This window comes from Atractosteus spatula, chromosome 4 (genome assembly GCF_055471065.1).
Source record: "Atractosteus spatula isolate fAtrSpa1 chromosome 4, fAtrSpa1.hap1, whole genome shotgun sequence".
NCBI lineage: Eukaryota > Metazoa > Chordata > Actinopteri > Semionotiformes > Lepisosteidae > Atractosteus > Atractosteus spatula.
In genome coordinates, this window is record NC_142709.1 from 32,153,741 (window position 1) to 32,175,426 (window position 21,686).

At 39.2% G+C, this 21,686-nt stretch overlaps 1 protein-coding gene across 8 annotated transcripts in view; it reads left to right on the forward strand.

Moving 5' to 3' along the window:
- The window catches only part of usp9 (ubiquitin specific peptidase 9), a 59,695-nt gene extending 40,756 nt beyond the window's left edge, over window positions 1-18,939 (forward strand). For 4 of the 8 annotated variants that reach the window (XM_088915027.1, XM_088915030.1, XM_088915029.1 and 1 more), the window contains 18 exons: window positions 785-931; window positions 1,309-1,516; window positions 1,816-2,036; window positions 2,356-2,546; window positions 2,751-2,924; window positions 3,082-3,223; window positions 3,699-4,449; window positions 6,595-6,718; window positions 6,819-7,044; window positions 7,637-7,766; window positions 7,861-8,046; window positions 8,753-8,973; window positions 10,325-10,413; window positions 10,595-10,751; window positions 11,061-11,273; window positions 12,577-12,684; window positions 15,377-15,472; window positions 17,118-18,939. In XM_088915027.1, coding sequence (XP_088771153.1) covers window positions 785-931; window positions 1,309-1,516; window positions 1,816-2,036; window positions 2,356-2,546; window positions 2,751-2,924; window positions 3,082-3,223; window positions 3,699-4,449; window positions 6,595-6,718; window positions 6,819-7,044; window positions 7,637-7,766; window positions 7,861-8,046; window positions 8,753-8,973; window positions 10,325-10,413; window positions 10,595-10,751; window positions 11,061-11,273; window positions 12,577-12,684; window positions 15,377-15,472; window positions 17,118-17,252 — 3,519 coding nt within the window. In that variant the 3' untranslated portion in view covers window positions 17,253-18,939. The remainder of the gene's footprint in view (window positions 1-784; window positions 932-1,308; window positions 1,517-1,815; window positions 2,037-2,355; window positions 2,547-2,750; window positions 2,925-3,081; window positions 3,224-3,698; window positions 4,450-6,594; window positions 6,719-6,818; window positions 7,045-7,636; window positions 7,767-7,860; window positions 8,047-8,752; window positions 8,974-10,324; window positions 10,414-10,594; window positions 10,752-11,060; window positions 11,274-12,576; window positions 12,685-15,376; window positions 15,473-17,117) is intronic. The other 4 variants (XM_088915032.1, XM_088915033.1, XM_088915034.1 and 1 more) reach the window with 2 other exon arrangements.
- Window positions 18,940-21,686: the final 2,747 nt, after the last annotated feature.

A 21,686-nucleotide genomic window follows, 5' to 3' on the forward strand; every position in this document is an offset into this window, starting at 1 on the left:
GGTTGTGTAATGATGAATGTATTTTGTTGTATGTCATCAAAAGCGTTTCCACTTTAGCTTATAATATGGCACAGTAGTAATAGACTTTTCTGCCAATTTGTTAAAACTGGTTGAATTTTAATTATTACTGCTGCCAGTGTGTGATTAACTATCTTAAGCTGTCAGCACTGGTGCTCAGTGCCAGCAGGTTAAAAGATTTCCTAAATTTCTGCTTTAAACGCATTTTAGATTCTCAGATATCGGTTAAATAGGAAGGAAGCTGTTAACTTAATTACAAGGTAGGATTCCTTCATTTTCAGTCTAGACGCATTTTCAGGGCCATTGACTTGATCTTATGACAATCTAAAATGTAGGAACTGCCCTGTACGTTTCGAAACCCAGATGATCAGGGCTGTAGAATATTTGCTAGATAATGGATCAAAGTCTGTCATTATAACTATAGGTAATCCCTTGTTATGTAATCCTGTTCAGTTTCTGGTCACCTGCAACTGATGGTGATGTTGCAAGCTCCAGGTAGCTGACACATCTTAATGTTGCTGTTGCACAGCTTGCTGATACACTGGCTGTCTGCTATCCACTTCGACTAATTGTGCACTGATGCAGAGGAATGCTAATTACAGCTAAATACGAATATAGCCTGGGTGTTGTCTGAACATCCTGCCCTCCAAACATGTGCCTTTGCTGGTTGAGCCAGTGAGAGGCCCCAAAAATCAATTTTAACTATCAGGTTCTCCATCTTACAAGCCTTTACGATATGTGCTCATGTTTTTTTTTTTAATTTCAGGATGAAGTGAAACGAACAGGAGAGACGGGTGTGGAAGAGACCATTCTCGAGGGTCACCTTGGAGTCACAAAGGAACTGTTGGCTTTTCAGACTCCAGAAAAGAAGTACTCCATTGGCTGTGAGAAGGGTGGAGCCAATCTCATTAAGGTGAGTTTTTGTGTTCTTTTGTAGAATGCCGTTTTTAACCAAAAATTCAACATGCATACAGGTAGGTGTCACCAGAGATTTATTGTTGTTTTTTGTGAGCTCTTATTTTGTTCTTTTTCTGCTTTAACTCAAGATCAGTTTTATTTTAAAGATTTAACATACAGTACACATTGGTATAAAACATGCACTGCCTCTGTGTGATTATTAGGTACTTAATCTTATTGTTCTGGCACACAAGAGTATGAAAAGAGTATGAAATTACTTGGTGCTGTTGCTATATAATATATTATATAATATATATTAATATATATGAAAGAATTTGGGATCTTGCTCCCCCTTTTTTGCTTTTGATAACAACCCTTTTCATTCCCTCCTAGGAGCTGATTGACGATTTCATCTTCCCAGCATCCAATGTGTACCTGCAATACATGAAGAGTGGCGAATTCCCCACCGAGCAGGCCATTCCAGTCTGCAGCACCCCTGCTACCATCAACGCTGGCTTTGAATTGCTGGTTGCACTTGCCGTTGGTTGTGTGCGAAATCTGAAACAGATAGTTGACACGTTAACTGACATGTACTACTTAGGTATGCACACATGTTTCTTTGCTTGAGAGGTGTTTGTTTTTCACCCAATGGTTTTATTATGGCAGCTCTTGGGGTTACAAAGCAGATCCTCACTGCTTTAATATATAAACAAAAGCAAATGTAAAGATGGTTATTTTATACCTTAAGCTTGATTTCTGACCAGATATATACTGCTACTTAAGCTTCTTGTGTAAAAATCAAGCTGGTTCACCATCTGACTGTTGTAGTAAGTTGTTTGAGGTCTGCATTGTTTGGTAACTAAACCCTGGCATGACTTTTTGTTGAATTCTGTGAACTAGGTTGTGAAGCACTTACAGAATGGGAGTATTTGCCACCTGTTGGGCCTCGGCCTCCCAAAGGCTTTGTTGGTTTGAAAAACGCAGGAGCCACGTGTTACATGAACTCGGTCATTCAGCAGCTGTACATGATCCCACCCATCAGAAACGGCATCCTAGCTATCGAAGGCACAGGCAGTGACGTTGACGACGACATGTCTGGAGATGAAAAGCAGGACAATGAGGTACTGTTCGTATATTTCAGTGTTTCACTTTCAAAATACAGGCTGTGCTTAGGCACAAACAAAGGCCTTAAATTGATATTTGATTGCGTATGCTTTGCCCAATGAAGATACCCATCCTTGCTCAGGATTCAGTGACTGACACTATAGCCATCTCCGAGCTCACATGCCACGCAGGCATAGCCTGGAGCTGAGGGCACAACATGTACAACTGCACTCTATGAATGTCCATGTTTTTATGGATTTTTTAATACCAAAATATTTTGATAACGGTGGTATTTTTTTATTTTTGTAGCAACTTTATGGGCTTTTATGTTTGCAGACCAATGTAGATCCTCGGGATGAGGTTTTCAGCTACCACCACCAGTATGAAGAGAAACCTTCCCTCAGTAAGTCGGAGGACCGGAAGGAGTACAATATTGGAGTTCTGCGCCATCTGCAGGTTATTTTTGGACATCTGGCGGCCTCTAGGTTGCAGTACTATGTGCCTCGAGGGTTCTGGAAACAGTTTAGGTAACTTTTTATTCTTTCTGACCTCCTAACCCCACTCTCAAAACTTATACCATCTGCCTGTTGAAGCTACAGAAATCCTTAAATGAAAATCTTGCCTTTCAAGTGACGAGTGTAAATGTTTAGTTTTTGTTTCTGCTGCGACTCGTGATCAGCTGTGTTCTATCAGCTGCGGACCTGGATAACGGCCTCTGTCTGTATGTGCAGGTTGTGGGGTGAACCGGTGAACCTGAGAGAGCAGCATGATGCACTGGAATTCTTTAACTCTCTGGTGGACAGTTTGGATGAAGCCCTGAAAGCTCTTGGCCATCCAGCAATGTTAAGCAAAGTTCTTGGCGGTTCATTTGCTGATCAGAAGATATGTCAAGGTTGTCCTCACAGGTATGTGAAAAGTCATGTAAAGAGCAATGGTGGAGGAATTGTGCTATTTTTTCCAAATTGCTATATTAGTTATGTTTCATTATTGTTTTATTTTTTGCAGAGCAATAATAGGATGCTGACTTTTTTGTGTATTTACCGCTGCTTAAATGTATTGCAGGTATGAATGTGAGGAATCCTTCACAACACTGAATGTAGATATTAGAAACCATCAGAACCTCCTGGATTCAATGGAGCAGTATGTCAAAGGGGATTTATTAGAGGGTGCCAATGCCTATCACTGCGAAAAGTGCAACAAAAAGGTGAAGATCACTTACCTGTACCAAAGAAATATGCTCTCTAGAAATCCCCCAGTACCGTGGTGTGATTGGTACTCTTCATTGCTTGTATGGGACTAAGTGAAGAATTGAGTTTCTTTATTGTGCGCTTTAAATGGAGAGTTAGGTGCTTTTTTGCACATTGAAGCAAAACAGGAAAAAATGACTCATTTTCTCCTATACCCTTTGTATATGTGTAATGTTTTGAAGTTTCTCATTTGTACGACATGCGTGGGCACTTGATGTGCAGGATATTGTCACTTCTTGCCATGATAAGAGACCAATGGCGGTATCCATCGTAGTTTTTGTCCTGGAGTTAGATATACAGTGGATTTAGAAGTGGTGTTTAAATATTCACCTGTACAGTTTTATAAAACGCATCTTGGGGTGTTGATTTAACAGGTGGCAGTAAAATCCAGCTGTGTACTTATTTTGTAATTCTCTGGTTTTTGTCTCACAGGTGGACACAGTAAAGCGCTTGCTCATTAAAAAGCTGCCTCCAGTTCTTGCCATCCAGCTGAAGCGATTTGACTATGACTGGGAAAGGGAATGTGCAATCAAATTCAATGATTACTTTGAGTTTCCACGGGAACTGGATATGGAGCCATACACAGTGGCCGGGGTAGCCAAGCTCGAAGGAGATGATGTCCATCCAGAAAATCAGGTCATTCAGAATGAGCCCACAGAGAATGAGCCCCCAGGGAGCACTAAATACAGACTGGTTGGAGTTCTTGTGCACAGTGGTCAGGCCAGTGGTGGACACTACTACTCCTACATCATTCAGAGAAATGGGGGAGACGGGGAGAAAAACCGGTGGTACAAATTTGACGATGGGGACGTCACAGAGTGCAAAATGGACGATGACGAAGAGATGAAGAACCAGTGCTTCGGAGGCGAGTACATGGGGGAGGTCTTCGACCACATGATGAAACGCATGTCCTACAGGCGCCAGAAGAGGTGGTGGAATGCCTACATTCTTTTTTATGAGCGCATGGACACGCTGGACAAAGACAGTGAACTTGTGAAGTACATTTCTGAGCTGGCTGTCACCACGAAACCACACCAGATAAAGATGCCAGCCGCTATCGAGCGAAGCGTCCGGAAGCAGAATGTGCAGTTCATGCACAACCGTATGCAGTACAGCCTGGAATATTTCCAGTTTATAAAGAAACTTCTGACCTGTAACAGTGTCTATTTAAACCCACCTCCAGGTATGTATTCAGCTACCTTATCTGGGATTTGATTCGATGCGCTTTATATACTTCAGACAATGCGGTGGCAGGCAGTGGTGGAGGTGAAGATAACTGTACCAAATGCAGCGTTTCTCAATAGGCAGTGTCCTTTTTTATTGAAAAGAAGCAAGAGAATTTGAACCCTGGGAAATTGTGATACTTTGCATGTTTTCATTTCTTGATATAGTTCTGTCATCTTAAACTTGAGTTGTATTGGAACTTGACTGCACTAGGTCTAACGGTGGATAATTAAAGCCCATCATCTGAAATATAAATGTATTCGTGCAAGCGTAAACCCAATGAAAAATGTTTTTAAACCCATTTTTGTTGAGCCAGTTTTATATATATACACACATTCGTCTTGTATGTTAAACAGTTTTTTCTTTGCTTTTCAAGATTGGATTCATATAAACTGACTTAGGAAGGCCATTGAGAATATCCTCACTTTTCCTTAATATCCTTACTTATTCAGTGCTGCTCTGCAGATTCCAGTAAAAGGGTACATGTATCGTGTTGCATTGCCTTCTGAGTGTGATTGCCACCTATGTTCTTAAGCAGGAATGGATCTGCTCTCGTTTTGTCACTTGAGCATGATTTTATTCAAGGTGCTCGTGCACTAAATTGATGGCACATTTCTGAGACACCTTTTGCTTTTCTGCTTTAATCAATAGTAAGAGTACCTCACAAGTTGGTTTACAAAGTGTTCCAAGAACTGGTTTTGACCCTGCTGCTCTAGTTCATGCCATTTTCATTTGTTGTTTTCACTTTTTGATGATATTATCTCATTCTTGACACAGAACTAATCTAATCATCTCAACATAAAATCTCTGTCAGCCAAATATCTGTGTGAATCTTGACAGGGGTGGCCTAGCAGCAGGCCTGGAGGATCCAGCTGATTTTACCGATCTCTTTAAATTGGCATAACCTTAACATCTGGACCATTGGTATATTGTACCAGTCAAGCCAATAACACTGCCGTGATAGCTGTAGTTCAGGACTGGAGTGGGACATCCTGGGTCCAGACTTTCAGTTTCAGTTAACCCCTCACAGACAATTGGAACTTCTTTCTGTGCTTAGACCTGCCTGTCAAGCGTGGCATTCCTTGAGGAAGATTTGACTTGACACTTTGATGGAAACAAACACTGATTGGTTTGAACTTTTTAGACAGCACATGAAGCAAGGCACAGCTCTGGCTTGAGTCACTAGGGTAATTGGTGAGCTCCTATCTGTGCTCTGTTCCTATCAAATGGCCCCGAGGAGAACTCCTTTGATGTCCATGGGTGAACACTGACACTGAGCTCAGATTTGTTCATTAGACCTTTAATCAGAAATGCATTTAAGGTGGATAAACATGACAGTAAAGAGAAGCTCATTCTGTTACTGTCTGGGATATCTTTTCTGTCATAGCTGGAGATCTTCATTTTCTGTTTAAGGGGGGGGGGAGCCATGGCCAGTTGGATTAAGAGTTGGTATTTTCAATTTTACTAATGAAGATTCCATCTCATTCGTTTTCTGTTGTAGTTTAGACAAAATGTAGAGTAAACCTCATCCCGACAATATTCTGTAACATACAAGACTGAGGCTTGATGCAGATGTTGCCTCCTTACTACTTGTAAGAGAATATAGCAGCAGTGCGGCTTGTTTGCAGCTGTGAACTGCGTCCCTTCCTCCATTTGAAGTTACTGAGGATGAATAATTAATGTGTGGTTGTAGACCGAATAAAAGGCTTGCTTTTTTGAAGATACGGTAGCAGTCTGCTTAGGCAGATTTTTAAAGCTTTTGCAATTGGTAAACAATTAAGCGATTGTCAGTGTTTTATTCATTAAATGTTTACCATTTCATAATAAAGCAAGTAAAATGATAGAAATCCGGACCTGCTGTGGAGATTTTCTCTTGAGATGGAAGCTTGACCCAGAAAATGGATTCTGCTTCAGAACTCGCCTGAAGATCGAATACGTTTGCGTAGTTCAGTGCAAGCTGATGCCTCCTTAAATGTTTCACTTCCTTTTTGATGCTTGTATTTGTGTTTCAGAGTACCCACTCGTCTTTTTTTTCCTGTCGTAGGTTGTGATGTAATGATGTGATGTGCCTTTTTTAATGGAGTTTATTTCTGGTTTTAATTAGGACAAGATCATCTTTTGCCCGAGGCAGAAGAAATAGCTATGATTAGTATTCAGCTTGCTGCTAGGTTCCTGTTTAGCACAGGATTCCACACAAAGAAAATAGTCCGTGGCCCTGCCAGTGATTGGTAAGATTTTGATGTCTTTGAACATTTATTTCACATTTATTTCCTTCCTACAAGAGGCTTTTAACGCTGATTTGCCTTCTTATTGTGTTCCCTCTCTCAGGTATGATGCATTGTGCATCCTGCTTCGTCACAGCAAGAATGTACGCTACTGGTTTGCACATAATGTCCTCTATGCTTATACAAACCGCTTCTCGGAGTACCTGCTGGAGTGCCCCAGTGCAGAAGTGAGGGGTGCATTTGCTAAACTCATCGTATTTATAGCACATTTCTCTTTGCAAGATGGACCATGTTCTTCACCAGCTGCCTCACCAGGACCTTCGACTCAGGTACAGAAATGTGGGGTTTTGACAGCATATCAAGTGATCTGAGATTTACATACAGTATCTTAGAGATCATGCTTTTTTCCTAAGCCATAGTACAGTACTTTTGACTAAAGGTGATTATGCTGATCTGAAATTGGTAATTGATTGCTAATTTAGCAACAGTTAAGCGTTTCCTAATTATAAAACAGGTTTGTTTGACACCTGGTAGTATAAGATAACAATGATGTTGAACGCAAGTTCAAAAACGTGAGGGGGCCACTATAGCCATTTGGTAGTGAGTAGCCAATTGATCCAAGGATCTCATCCAGCCAGGGGAAACCAAGGTATCTGCTTCAACAGCTTGGCTGGGTTGCTTGTTCCATACTGCTATAACTGCTATAACTCTTGAGACAAACGCCCGTCTCCTATTCTCTGTTTTAAATGCACTTCAACAGTTGCAATCTTAATGTTTGGGCTGCTATTGTTTATCATATTAAGTATATATTTGCAGATATCTAAAGCTGTATCTTTTTTATTTTTGTTCATGGTGAAGAGAGATTGATATCTGAAAAATGCAGAAAGGGTGTAATCATAAAGTCTTCTCCAATACTTCCAGGCCTGTGACAATTTGAGCCTAAGTGACCACTTGCTGAGAGCAGTGCTGAACTTGCTGCGAAGGGAGGTGTCAGAACATGGGCGTCACCTGCAGCAGTACTTCAATCTCTTCGTCATGTACGCCAATCTAGGTAGGAAGTGACTAATATGTCCACTTTTTTGAGGGAAGCTGTGTTGTGTGCACACGCTCATAACCGCTAAATTGAAATCTTTGCTAATTTGCAGGTGTGGCAGAGAAGACGCAGTTGTTAAAACTGAGCGTGCCTGCAACATTCATGCTAGTAGCTCTAGATGAAGGTCCTGGTCCTCCCATTAAATACCAGTATGCTGAACTGGGCAAGCTGTATACAGTGGTGTCACAGCTGGTGCGCTGTTGCGATGTATCATCGCGCATGCAGTCTTCAATAAATGGTAAGTTAAAGAAAACGATTCAAGAATATTGAAAAACTTTGAATCCATTGGCAAACCACAAAACATCTGCACTTCTTTTTAGTATATTTTATTTTTTCAACTTCCTCCAGTATATCATTTATGCCCCAAACCATTTCCATTGCTCATTCAGATAATTGAAACATGTATTTGTTGGTTATTGTGCAAGTATATATTAAAGAAGTTAAGATGTTAAAATGGTCTTCACATCGTACTAATCATGTATATCAAATTTCCTATATACTAAAATAACCTTTCCAATATAATTTAATAAAAAATACTCTACCATCACCAAAAAATTCAAAAACTCCAAGTACCTATAGTACAGTATTTAAAATATATACAGACTTACAAAACATAAGTAAAATACATTTTGATCATTTGCATTTCCTTTCAGTCATACTGGTGTTAGTTACAATTAGCCCCCCATCTACTCTTTTGCAGTAACAGGTTACTTCTCTTATCCTTAATCTTGTAGACACTGGACACTTAAATGCTCAAAAGCCTGAGCTTTGGTTATGCCTTATTCTCTGTTTGCAAACCGACTTCAGAAAAGGCTTCATTTCCTATAGACTTAGACTTTTTACTAGCTCTAGGTCAAATAGAAATAGATTTTGTGTGGATCTTCATTTGTATATTTTTTGATGATTGTGATCCTTGTTTTTAAAACGTGCTGTTGCCTCCTCAGGTAATCCACCACTTCCAAATCCCTTTGGAGATCCCAACCTGTCTCAGCCGATCATGCCACTCCAGCAGCTTGTGGCTGAGATTCTGTTTGTGCGCACTAGTTACGTGAAGAAGATCATTGAAGACTGCAGCAACTCCGAAGAGACCATTAAACTTCTGCGCTTCAGCTGTTGGGAAAACCCCCAGTTTTCCTCCACTGTTCTAAGTGAGCTCCTTTGGCAGGTGAGGGATCTGAGCAGATGGTTGATGACTGTTTTTTTTTTATTTGATTTTTCAGACCTTGGAATTTTCTTATAGGGTTTAATGACGAAAAAATTCTACTCCTTGCCACAGATTTACAAGGAAGCAGGAATGTTAGCGTCTTGCAAAAGTAGTCACACCTGTCCATGATGGCCCATTGCCTGTCAATGATGTCCCATTTTGTTGAATTCCTATTTGATGTAATGTTTGACGCGTATAAGTTTAAGCAAAACTTTTGATCAAACTATCAAATTTTATGGGTGAAGCATCAGCAAAAAGTGGAAAGAAAAATATAAAGTAAGTTGTTTACATAAGTATTCATCCCCTATGCCGTGGGAAACCAAATTAGTTCAGGGGCACAAAATTACCTTGACAAGTCACAATTAGATGAGTGACCTTGGTCAATATGTAGTTATAGTGGCTCACGTGATTTCAGAATACTCCTGTGTCTGTAAGGTTTTTCAGACAGGTGGTGAATTTCAGGCAAAGTTTTGACCATGGGGACTAAGGAACTTTAACAAATTCATTGAGTAAGTTTTCGAAGATCAGGTCAGACAGATCAGGAGGAGGGTATTAAAAATTTTCAAAGACATTGACAGTCCCTTTTAGCGTGATTTTAATCATTAAGAAGCAGACGGTGTATCATACTACCTGGACTCAGGCTGTCCCTCTTGTCCTTTTTGTTTTTTTGTACTGAAAAAAATAAATCTAATCCTGCTTGCAATTCGCAACAGAACATTTAATGTGGCAAAAAGAATTTTAAAAAATTAGAAAAGGTTTTGTAGTCAGCCTACACAAATTTGAACATTGTGGTCTTAATGAAAATTGTAACATCTGGCCCAGTCTCACCCCAGTTAACACCATCTTTACTGTTAAGCATGGTGGTGGAAGCATTATGTTATGAACCTGCTTTTTAGCAGGGAATGGGAAGCTTGTCAAGATTGAGGAGAAACGCACGGAGCACAATACAAATTGTGGATGAAAACCTGCTTCACTCTATTAAAGACCTAAAGTGGAGATCAAAATTCACATTGTAGCACAACAAGGACCCGAAGCACAGGGCCAGAACGACACTGCTGAGTGGAATACTTATGTGATCAGCATGTTTGAGTTTTGTATTTTTCTTTGCTGTTTTGCTGACATTTAGCATCTTTTAATCATAAAAGTGTTTGAGCATTCAAGTACTGGTTACATACATTCACTTTGAGAAATGTATGATTGCATCGTTGGTAATTCAATGAAATAGAAAAGGAGTGAATATATTAGAAAGGCTTTGTATGTGTTTGATGTACTCCATAGTAATCCACACTATAATGTATACTTTTTTTGGTAGGTGGCATATTCCTACACATATGAGCTTAGGCCTTATTTGGACCTACTGCTACAGATCTTGCTTATAGAAGATTCCTGGCAGACCCATAGGTGAGTCTTGGTGCACAAGATGACTAATTGAATGTAGGCAGCATTTATTCATGCCTAAAGAAACTTGCTTTTGAACTGACATATATAAGCACAGAGAAAAGGTTAAGAAAGTATAAACCTTTGTACAAAGTGTGTATCTGAACAGAAGAAAGCAACATTTTTCTGTCTTTTGCCTTTTCAGGATTCACAATGTGTTAAAGGGCATTCCTGACGACAGAGACGGGCTCTTTGACACCATTCAGCGCTCTAAAAACCACTATCAAAAGAGAGCATACCAGTGCATAAAGTGCATGGTAGCTCTTTTCAGCAACTGTTCTGTAGCATACCAGATTCTGCAGGTACTGTTAAAAACCTTTGGTTTTAAAATGCTCGTATAATTCTGAAATATTTATAACAAAGAAGTACTAACTAGAGTGTCACAGTGTCAGGAGTTAAGTATCACAGGATCTTCTACTGCTTTCCTTTTTTTATTTTTCAAAGTTGTTAATAGCTTCCTTAATCAATAAGTTACATGAGACAGGTTTCCTGGTTTGGAACAACTGATTTGAACGTGCTTGTGAAACCATAGTGGACTGCATGCCTTGACCTTCTTTGCTGTAGGTCTTCTAGAGGATTGTGTGTTCATTTTTCCATTTGTGCTTTTTCAGAGCAATGGCGATTTGAAGAGGAAGTGGACATGGGCAGTGGAGTGGCTTGGAGACGAGCTGGAGCGCAGGCCATACACTGGAAACCCTCAGTACACCTACAACAACTGGTCACCCCCTGTGCAGAGCAACGAGACCTCCAATGGCTACTTTTTGGAAAGGTCACACAGTGCCAGGATGACGCTAGCGAAAGCTTGTGAGCTTTGTCCGGAAGAGGTACTTCTGTTTTTCAAAGCTGCCGAGTTCTAGCAACTTTGATTTTCTTCTTGGGTTAAGCCAGCATCCTAGTAATGATGGTGATTTGTAGAGCTGAATCCCCTGTTAGCGCTATAGCCTGGTTATATTTTTGTTTTTAGTGGTAATTAATTTTGGAAGTATTCTAGCTGTAATTGTGCAGATATTTGAGTTTGCCTTTAATTTGAACCTAGTTTGAACCTTTAATGGTAACCTAGGTTGCATGTGCTGCCTAGTTTAAAGAACCAGGTTATCAAACTAACATTCTAGTTGGATGCATCCAAATTTTATTGATCATTTGTCATGCTTTCTTCTCAGCTGATAGATTAGTTGAATAAGGCAAAACATCTTTCAGAACCATTTAATTTAAGGCAGAAACCAATTGACATTATAGTTAACAGTCAGATAATTCAACTTGTTAGGTGAATTTGAATTAAGGTATTGTAAAAAATGTTTGTGTAGAAAATCTGAATTGTTGAAATTCATATACTTCCAGACTAAGTGCCAATAACACTTTTATTAATGTTAATGATAAATGAATTACATTTCTGTATCTCCTTTTAAATTATTTTTGCTATGGAAAACCCCAAGTGAACCTTTTCAGTGGAGAGGTACTTTTAAAACAGTTTCAACAATTATAATCAAGTTGAAACAATATGCATCCTCTTACTAATAACAAACAGCACAATTTTACTTTTTTGCTAGTTTTTTGCTTATTTAATTCTAACTTTTCAGTTTATTAGTACAGCTTGTAATTTGTAAAAGAAATTCAATGACCAACATTGAACTTTTTTTTTTGCAAGGTATGTTTTGGAAACTTCAGTTGTAAATTCTGTCCATTAAACAACTAAACCATCTTACAGACCACACAGTTCTACTGCAGTATTTACTATAGAGAGGGCTTTGAGTTTTCGAGATTTTCCCAGTATTCTGGCTTTTAAAAAATATATACACAATATCTGCTAAAATAAGGACATCTGGAAAGATCTGTAATCTGTATATAATGTATTTTAAAACTTTGGTTTAAAACACAGCTTTTGTCAGAAATATTAACAGAGCTTGGAATTGTCCGTTTTTTTTCTTTAATTTGAAGAGCTAGCAAGACAGTCAAACTACATGAACACGCTGTGTTTCAAACGTTTTAATTTCTTGCTGACAGTGGTAACATGACAAACTTGGATGTACTATATCAATGGTGACTAGCAAGCAAACACTGAAGCATCCACACTTGCATCGTTTATTGACACTTGTTTTATATGCAATATTAACTGCCATTTCAAAATAGTGTCACTTAACGAAGCACGAGGTGGTGTCTGAAGATGACTCGGCAAGGAAATCAACCTCTCCGCATCAGCTATTGCCAGGGGAAATGGCAGGACAACAGCAGCAAAGTGTAAGAAATGTGTGCCATCAGCAAGTTTCCCTGCCACGGCTGCCACCTTTGTCTTCTTCCAGGGAACCAAGTAGTACAATTCAGCCCAAAACTAAACTGAGTTATATCTGTTCTTTCCATGTGGTAATTTTTTCTTGCAAATTACAATTTTGGCACCGACATTTAATAAACGATCGAAAACTCCAAGCCTTAACTATAGTGTAGATTTTGTGAAAATATACTAAGAATGTCGAGCTGGCTAGGGGATCTGTAACTTTTACATGTGTGGTTTATTAAAATTTCTTAGCTTCAGTTCAGGTTATGGCACTAAATTAATTGGTTAGATTTTTTCTAATCAAAACTGACATGCCTGAAGCAGTCTTTAGCAAAACCGGATTTGTTAATGCTAAATTTTACTTTAAAATTGGTCATTTTTGTATTATGTTAATGAAAAGGTTTGGTCACGGTCCTGTATCAATGGAGATTTAGATTTGGCTCAGTTTAAACAAGTTTTCACTGGCGGTCCTAAGCAGCTAAAGAAATAACGAAGCGTATTTTTGCTCCTGAACTTGTGTGTTAACATGCTTTTCATCTTCTCATGTAACTAAAGTTTGTATCATTTTCCTTGAACTTAGCAACTGTCCAGTTCCACTTAAAAGTGTGGGGCTGTTATTTCAGCAAGGATATGTTAACTTCAGACCAAGTGTTTAAAAGGCTGAGATTTGTATTAGGCGGCTGTCATCTCCATCCAGTGCACAGATTCTATTTTTAGTCTCATTTAGTAGCGAGTACTTTTGTAGTTCAGGATTATCCTTTTTGTTACTTCTAGAATCTTTTTTTTTATTCACTGTAAGGGAAGCATGTTGGGAGTGTGGTGTTTGTTCAGTTGCAAGAGATGCCATCTGTCAGTTTTGGTTACCATAAATAGAAGCTTTGCTGTTTAGAATTAGGTTATCTTTATAGCTGCCTTTTGTTTTTTACCAACGGCACAGGGAAACTTCTGCTGAAAGGCACTGTGTACCCTGTGTTTTGAGAATCCAGCATTACAATCAAGTCAGCGTATTATCTGACTGTTGAGTAGTGTTTCAAACTGAACACTCGTGTGTTGGGCTACCAGTAAACCAAAGATGTCCCTTAATGTCACTATTGATTCAGAATGGAAGTTCCTCTATGTATTAAAATTAACTAGCTAGGTTCATCAGCAAAGATGATAAATGCATTGGATTTCAGATATTAGTGAAGTCTTATTTAAGTTATTGCATGATAAAAGTAGAATTGCAGAAGTATTCTTTTTTCAGCTTCCTATTCTAGTGGTTAAGCATCGGAAAGTAAAAAGTATCCTATTATCTACACAAGACTGTGCTAGCACAAACGCCTTTGGACCCTGAACTGCTTTAAAGTCCTCTTAGCATTGTGCAGTGCTACAGTAGATTGTGGACTGGATTTGTGCTCAGCTAGGGATTTCAAACAGTGTTTGGATATTTGTTTGTTTGCAAAGGCTAAAAGAACCCATTGGAAATGTTATCTTTTAGAAGAAGCAGTTTACTGATCCACTCTGTCTGCTCTTCAGTTAACTGACATCGACAATGAAGACTATTATCATGCCTCTTCCTGTCCTTAGCTCCTTTGCATTGTATAAAGTGTTCCTTGTTTGTCAACTGTAATTTGTGACAGACATCAACATCTTTTTGTGATCAGATGCATATGAAAAAAGCTTAATTATCAAGGTTTTTATCCACTTACTGTTTTTTGTCAGTCTTATGTTTGATTTTAATAAATAGGAATTTACAAGTGGGACCTCCTGAGTGCCCAACCAATGCAAACACTCACCCAAGTACAGGCTGAACTCTATTCGCTCTGTTCACAGGTACGAGCTGTGTGATGTCAGTAGCCAGCTGTGGCCAAAATTACTCGAGCACTATTGCCTGTACTCCGCCAAGGGCAGGAAGGGATTAGTTGGCTTCAGTGACACAGCGCCCTCTGTGGCCTCCCAGGCTCTCTCATACAAGCAGTAGTGTCAGTGAGGGACACTTCTCTCTTCCAATTGGCACCAGAGCTCCAGTATAGGACTGTGCTGCCTGTAATGTATTAAAAGCACGCAGCTCAAAGGTGTTGAAGGAGATTGTCTGCACTTCCTCATTCTCCCCAACGTGTAGTTATAGGGTTTCTAGATGCGAGCCGAGACGTGAAAATCATAAAGTTGTTGACACTTAAACGAGGATAGTGCGTCAATAGAAACATCTGGAAGTGTTCAATCTGCGAAACAAGATGGTATATATGTATGTTTAGGCAAGATTTTGTATTCTTTAAGAAAGGCATGTCTTTTTATATTACTGGTTAGGGGGGACAAACACGCTGAGCTCTAGTAGATAACTCTAGAGAAAATGACATTGGTTATGTGAGAGCTAGAGACTTGTGGAAAGCTGAGATGTCCGACAGAATTTTGCTTCCTATCCCATTTTAAAAGTGTTTCTTTCAGGCAGTTGATTTGAGTAATTGGTTACTTGTGTCTTTGAGATTTCTTACATTCTAAAACCCTCAAAAAAGTTTGTGCTCTTTGGTTTTCTGAGTGCCCCACACCTTTGAGATGTGTATTTCTAGATTTAATTAATTGGATCTGAGATATAGCTTGTCTGTTGGCATCCCTGCAGTTTTGTCAGTGTGCTGTGCTGCTTGGCAGCCCTGCTGTGATTGATGAAGCTGTATTTTGCAGGAGCCAGATGACCAGGAAGCCCCTGATGACCATGATTCCTCCCCTCCTGAAGATGCCTCTCTCTACCCCCATTCACCTGGATCACAGTATCAGCAGGTAACTCCCACTATGTGCTGCACTGCACTAAAACCGGTCATAGTGGACGCTTGGTATTTGCATTCTCTTTAGTGCCCATTATAAAATAGTTTTATAATCATTTCTGGCTCTGCTGGAATTGTAGGGATGTATCAGGAGGAACATCTGCATGCGAATGCGAGCTACTGCTATTAGGTTTTTACAGATAGGACAGCATTTTAGACTATGGACTCCACACCCTGCAGTTCATTTTTGAAAAGGGTACTTTCAAGCTTCCATTTCTGTGAAGAACTGCAAGAGTCTGTTTCTTTTATGTCTTTGGGGGTATGGTTGGCATTCTCTTTGCAGTCTGCCAGGTAAGAAACACATTGTGAGCTTGTAAGCCATTTTCAGAGGTTTTATGTCTTATATTTCATGGAAAGTTATTGTAATACATAATGTCAGGTTCCATTTATCAGACTACACTCTATATTAATAAATACCTCAAGTTTTTAAATTTATCACAGGTCATTTATGTAAGTCTCAATTTAGAGAGTGTAGCAGTAGTAATACATTTGTGAACTTATGTTCTGTAAGCATTAGTTTAGGAGCATAACAGCATTTAGGACAGCATAACTACAGTAAAGTACTGATATCCAAATGGCATTTGTGTGGCCCACAGTAGAATATGAAAAACATGCAAGTCTGTGAAATCTGTGTTCAAACCCTATCTAAATGCATGTATCATGTCTGTTTCAACATTTTCTTTCAACAGACATTTAGTAAGGTTTAAAGTCTCTTAAACACTGGCAGTAAACCCTCACAAAAAAACCAAAAGGCACGGGTAATAAGCCATTCAGTAACACTAGTGGAGCTTTCCCCTGTGCCTTATCCATTTTTATATTAAAACGTGCTTGTTGCATTTCCTCCTCATCCCCTTTCCCATCCATCTTGCTTTCCTTGCTGATGTTCTCAGCAGAGCAGTTGGTAAGTAATCTGGTCTCTTGCCCACTTCCCATATCTTGTCCTACTGAATACACATCAAGCCATAAGCTCACTAATGCTTTCTATGCAATGTTCATTTCTCCCACAGTGCATTCTGCCAGACAATTGTGCAATCAATTTTACTGAATGTTTTTATCATATTGCTTACAGATGCTTTATTAAAAATCACAACTGCAAATGTGAATGAGATAGAGGGGTTATTCTGTTCACTTGATTTATTTACATGCATTTTATTAAAAGGGGTGCTTTAGGTTCACAGTTTACATCAAGACTGGTACATTTTCTAGAGTTGTCACAACAGTGGTATGTCCCTTTTGAAGTGCAGCTGCCTATTTGCTAGATAAGTGGAACTTGAATTCTACTTCCTATACAGTTCAAGTCCTGTTGAAGGAACACTTGACACTAGCACTATGCTTATTTTTTCCCCTCTCGTAACTGCTTGCTTCTTGCTTGGCTTGCGTAGTGTGTGGTTGAACCTGATTTAATTAACTTCACAGAAGTTTGAGATATACCAGAACTACCGAAAGTTTAACTGAATCTTTGGAGCCTGGCCTTTCAGACATTTGTTTTCTCGTTTTCTGGCAGCAATGGCTGTGATTTAAAACACAATCCTTGCAAAGTGGGGTGATGTCGCTGGAAGAACCAAGAGTCACGTTCCTGCTTCTCTCGTCTTGTCTTGCAGAATAATCATACGCATGGGCAGCCATACACGGGCCCAGCAGCACAGCATATGAACAACCCCCAACGTACAGGCCAACGAGCACAAGAAAACTGGGAAGGCAGCGAAGAAGTCTCTCCAGCTCAGACGAAGGAATAAAAACTGCAGATTCTCATCTGATTCTCATCCAGTTCTCTCCATCAAGACACTTGGTACAAGTGCACGACCAGGCCTTACAGTACATCTGTTCTCCAGGTCCTTCACGTTCTGAGTTAATTTGTATTTTACCTGGAGTGGAGAGTCTGTTCACTGTCAGCCCTGCAGAGTATTGCTGTCAAAATATAACTCGCCTGCAGTGGAAAGTGTATAGTGTTGTAATAAAACTGGCCTGAAGCTAACGTGTAAATGGCAAAGGTGTATATAGTATGTTTATGTTTGACTGTTAAATTTCCTCAGCAAGACTGTGTATTGCTGTAGGAGACTTGCAGATCTATGAAAACAACAAAATGGTAAAAAAAATTATATATATACTTTTGCTTTATCGCCTGTGCTGAGCAGTGAGGGTTCTCTGCCTTGTGGCAGTATGATTCAGTTTGTTTTAGGAAAAAAAAAGACTCCATGTCAACCACGTTAGCCATGTTAAATGAACTCTTCTGCCAGGGTTATTAAAATGGCTGGTATAACCTTATGATATTTGGTTGATGTGGAAAGTGGTGATGTAACATTGTTCTAGATCTTTCATTGCCTTTCTTTCATTCTGGTATTAGTTAAATCATTTTGAAGCTCTAGTTAATATGCTGTAACATTTAGCATGGCTTCACACCAGATTAGTGTAGCCGAAGGGAAATGTATGATCGTAAAATGACAGCAGCTGTAGTCCCTAATTGACAGCTACTCTGCAAAGAGCCTTTTTTTATTGTTACACCTTGATGGCTATATTTGGAACCAATGTAAGATTAAGTGGCTTTTCAATTGCACATATACTCCTCAGATTTAACATTCGGCAGTCAGTTGGTGGGATTATAAACTCAGTTTTCAATAATATGGATTTTAAAGAAAATTATATATGCAACAATTTGCTATGCCAGGATGCCTGGAGCATAATAGACTGTATTTGGTGTGCTTGTTTTTGTTTCATTGGTAGAGCTTACTTTTAGATTAACTCCTAACACTTTTCCTTCTACTGCAGCCCAGAGAAGGTTGAAGTCAACAAAGATGATGTTGTGAGTGTGCCCTGCACTGTGGCAACTCGCTGTGGTTTTCTCTCCTGTTCAGGCCTACTGGAAAGCAGGGGTTGTCTTAGAACTCTGCATCCACACAATCAACAGGAAAAAGCAGGGTTGTAATTCTGTGAAAAAAAAACTGCTGGTTAGTCACGTTGCAACTTTTAGAGCTCTCTCGAGTGCTAGGTAAGCATCTTTCTTAGGACATAAAGAAAATCCGCATCAGTAAATACTGTATTTAATTGGTAACTTGAATGTGTGTATTTTTTTGGAATTTGTCTAAAATACCAAATACCCCTGCAAAAGAAAAAAGTTACAGCCCACCATATTATATTTAAATATTTTGCTGTTTTATTTTATAGAAATTATTTTGCTGAATTTCACACAAAATAGAATTTGATTTAAGAGGAACATTTTGTCCTTGTGTTATTTTTAAAGGAGACATTGACTGTACAGAGTTCCGCGCCCTGTTCTGCCGACTTTTGTTTTGGCCATGGTCTGACGTTGAATTCTGGAGCTACAGTCGCGATGTGAACTTTCACTTTGTGAGGTTTTTTTTGTGCACAGAAATATACTAAAAAGCATTGCGCCCCTTAGCAAGAATAAAGAAAATGGAATATTGACACTGTAACTGTCTCATTTTATTTATGGTTAAATTGTAAATACTTTGTGCACGTGAAAAAAAAAGTCTTCATCATGGATTATCGAAGAGTGGGAATGACAGATCCGTAAGAGGAAGGACGTACAGAAAGGAGAAGAATTCCGTTGGGAAAGAGAATGGATGTGAATGGGTTAGCCTGAAAAGTCTGCCAAAACCAAAAAAGTGGCTTATGGAGATGCATCATTTTTCCACTCTGGTGTTGAAGCCTGGAGAATACACAATCCAGAGCTGTGCATTCTGCAGGCCAGAGAAGGGAAGGCACTGCATCAGTGAACCAAACGTTTGACAGCAGGTGATTACTGCTTTGTACAAAAGACTGGTTCCCCCCACCTCCATTAGCTGTGAAGTGAAGTACACTACAGGCAGTTTTGCTTTGAAATGTTTCCTGCAGGGAACACAAAAATGTTCATTGTTTTTAGCCTGTAAGGTCTTAGTGGTTTTTTTTTGTTTTTATTTTACTTTTTAAGTGCTCCAATCAGATGGTTGCCTTCTGATTTATGTTTTTTTTTTTAATTCTAAAGCTTTTGTGAAACATGCATGGATAATAAAATCCCTTGATCTGCCTTAGAGCACTGTACAAAAAAACAAAACTTCCCAGCACACTGTAAAATTATACTTTAAAAAGAAAATAAATAGTATTTGAATTATTACTTGAAGTATGGGCTCTTCCACTGCTCTCTCCCGTCACCTCACCCTTGTGTGCACCCACTGGAAAGACCTTGCTGTTGGCGCCCTGGCGGATGTTTCAGTGCAGGAGGGAGGCTCTTGAGTCACTGCATGAGGCTGTGTGGTTGGACTAGCTCAGCTGCTTGTGCACCCAGGCACAGACGTGAGCACATGCTCTCCTGGGGGTGCAGTACTTCAACTACAGTGTACGTGTTCTGATGTTCATGTTGCGAGAAAACACGTTGAACGCTCTAGTCTGTAAACCAGTACTGACCCAACAAAGGTGATTTATAAAACTTTTTTTTTTAAGATTGACCTTTATTACATTTTTGTATTAACCGCAAGCTCCCTACATTTTGTTAACTCCATCCACATTTTGAAGGATGCGTTGAAAGAGGTAATTAAAGATTGTTCTTTTTGAACTTGCTTGTCGCATATCTTTATTTAAAGTGCCATGCAGTCTCAGTTTGGAAATTGTTATATGGCATTGGATCTTGTTTTCTTTTGGCTGATCATGGAAAGGAACATAATAGTAAAGAGAAGCTTGTTTCATATGCTTTGTGCCTTCCGGATAGGGGGTACATTTTTTTCTGTAATATTCTGATCTGTTTTTTAATGTGACAGATCAGCATCCAAAAAAAGATATACTTGTGGATTCAGTTTGCTGTTTTCAGAGATAACCAGCGAGCTGTGTATTGAAAAAGCACCATTCTACCTTATGTCAGAAGTCTAGGCTGTTTTAGCACAGCTGTTCTTGTACGTTTCAAATAGGCCCTTGGATAAGTAAGCAAAAAGGAAGGCGCAGATGTTTTATTAAACAGAATCCTGTTCTTTGCCCATATACCTGTCAGTTTAATAACTTCTATGACCTCCTTCATTAGCAAAAAATTGAACAGAAGATGCATTAAATAGGTCCAGGCAAACTCGGCTCTGTAAATTCTCGTTCCCCTGTTCAATGTTAATTTACAAAGACTTTCACCATGGAAAAGGCTGGCATAAATATTGTATTCAAACAACCTAAATGTTTCCCCAGAGTGCACAGATGGAGTCGCAAAATTACTAGAACACCAAATAAGGTTCTTTCTGTTCAGAGGTTAAATTTACATCGATTTTCAGTAGAACGTTTCAATTCCAGATTTGATAATCATACTGATCTGATCTAGTGTGCTTTTCATGATTGGTGGTGGGGTGTATATTTTAATTTCATTATTAAAAGCACATGGGATTTTTACACAATTTTTGGAGAGTAGTTTATTTTTTGCACAGTAGACTGCATTTACTGTAATTCCTGGAAATTACAAGTAGGATGAAATTGTTACAGGGCCAAAAGGGTCTTGATCATTACTGATGGCCAATACACACCGTTCAAAATAAGCCAATTGAAACCTGTGAACTGAAAGCAGTGTTTTGGTTTTGTACTAAAAACTTTTCTTGACTTTGCAGAAAACAATATAATCATTTGATAAGAGAATTGATCACAAGTAAGTAACTGAGTTTTGTCCTCTGTTTAGACATGGTATATAGAACTAACAAGACAATGCCACAGTTTGCAGTGTGAATAGCAGCCCCCTTCTATGTGATCTACCGAGTTGCATTGAACTAAAGCATCTTGGTTTGAAAGGTAATCCTGTGGATGAGCAGCTTTCATCCTAGCATACTGACATTAGGTCAGTTTCTCACACTAAGACTAAGACAATTTGATGCTGCCATAATCTTATCCCCAAGGCCTAAATCTTGTTACCCAGGGAAATCCCACCCTCATCCTGGAGAGTCCCAATCCACTTTATTTTTCTTACTGGTCACCCTAATCACATGTTATTTAAAGATTTGGAATAACTCGTTCAAACAGTTGCTCAATTCGGCAAGTAGTGTTGCAAAGCAGGAATCACTGATTCATGAAGGCAGCAAGATATTCCGATTGTCGTTCCAAACGACCTCTCACATTTCTTCATTGAACACACCTTCTGTTTAATGTTGATCAGCGTTAAATTGTTCCAGGCCTTTAGTAATGTGAGTGAGATCTGCAGGCGAGGGGCACTCCAG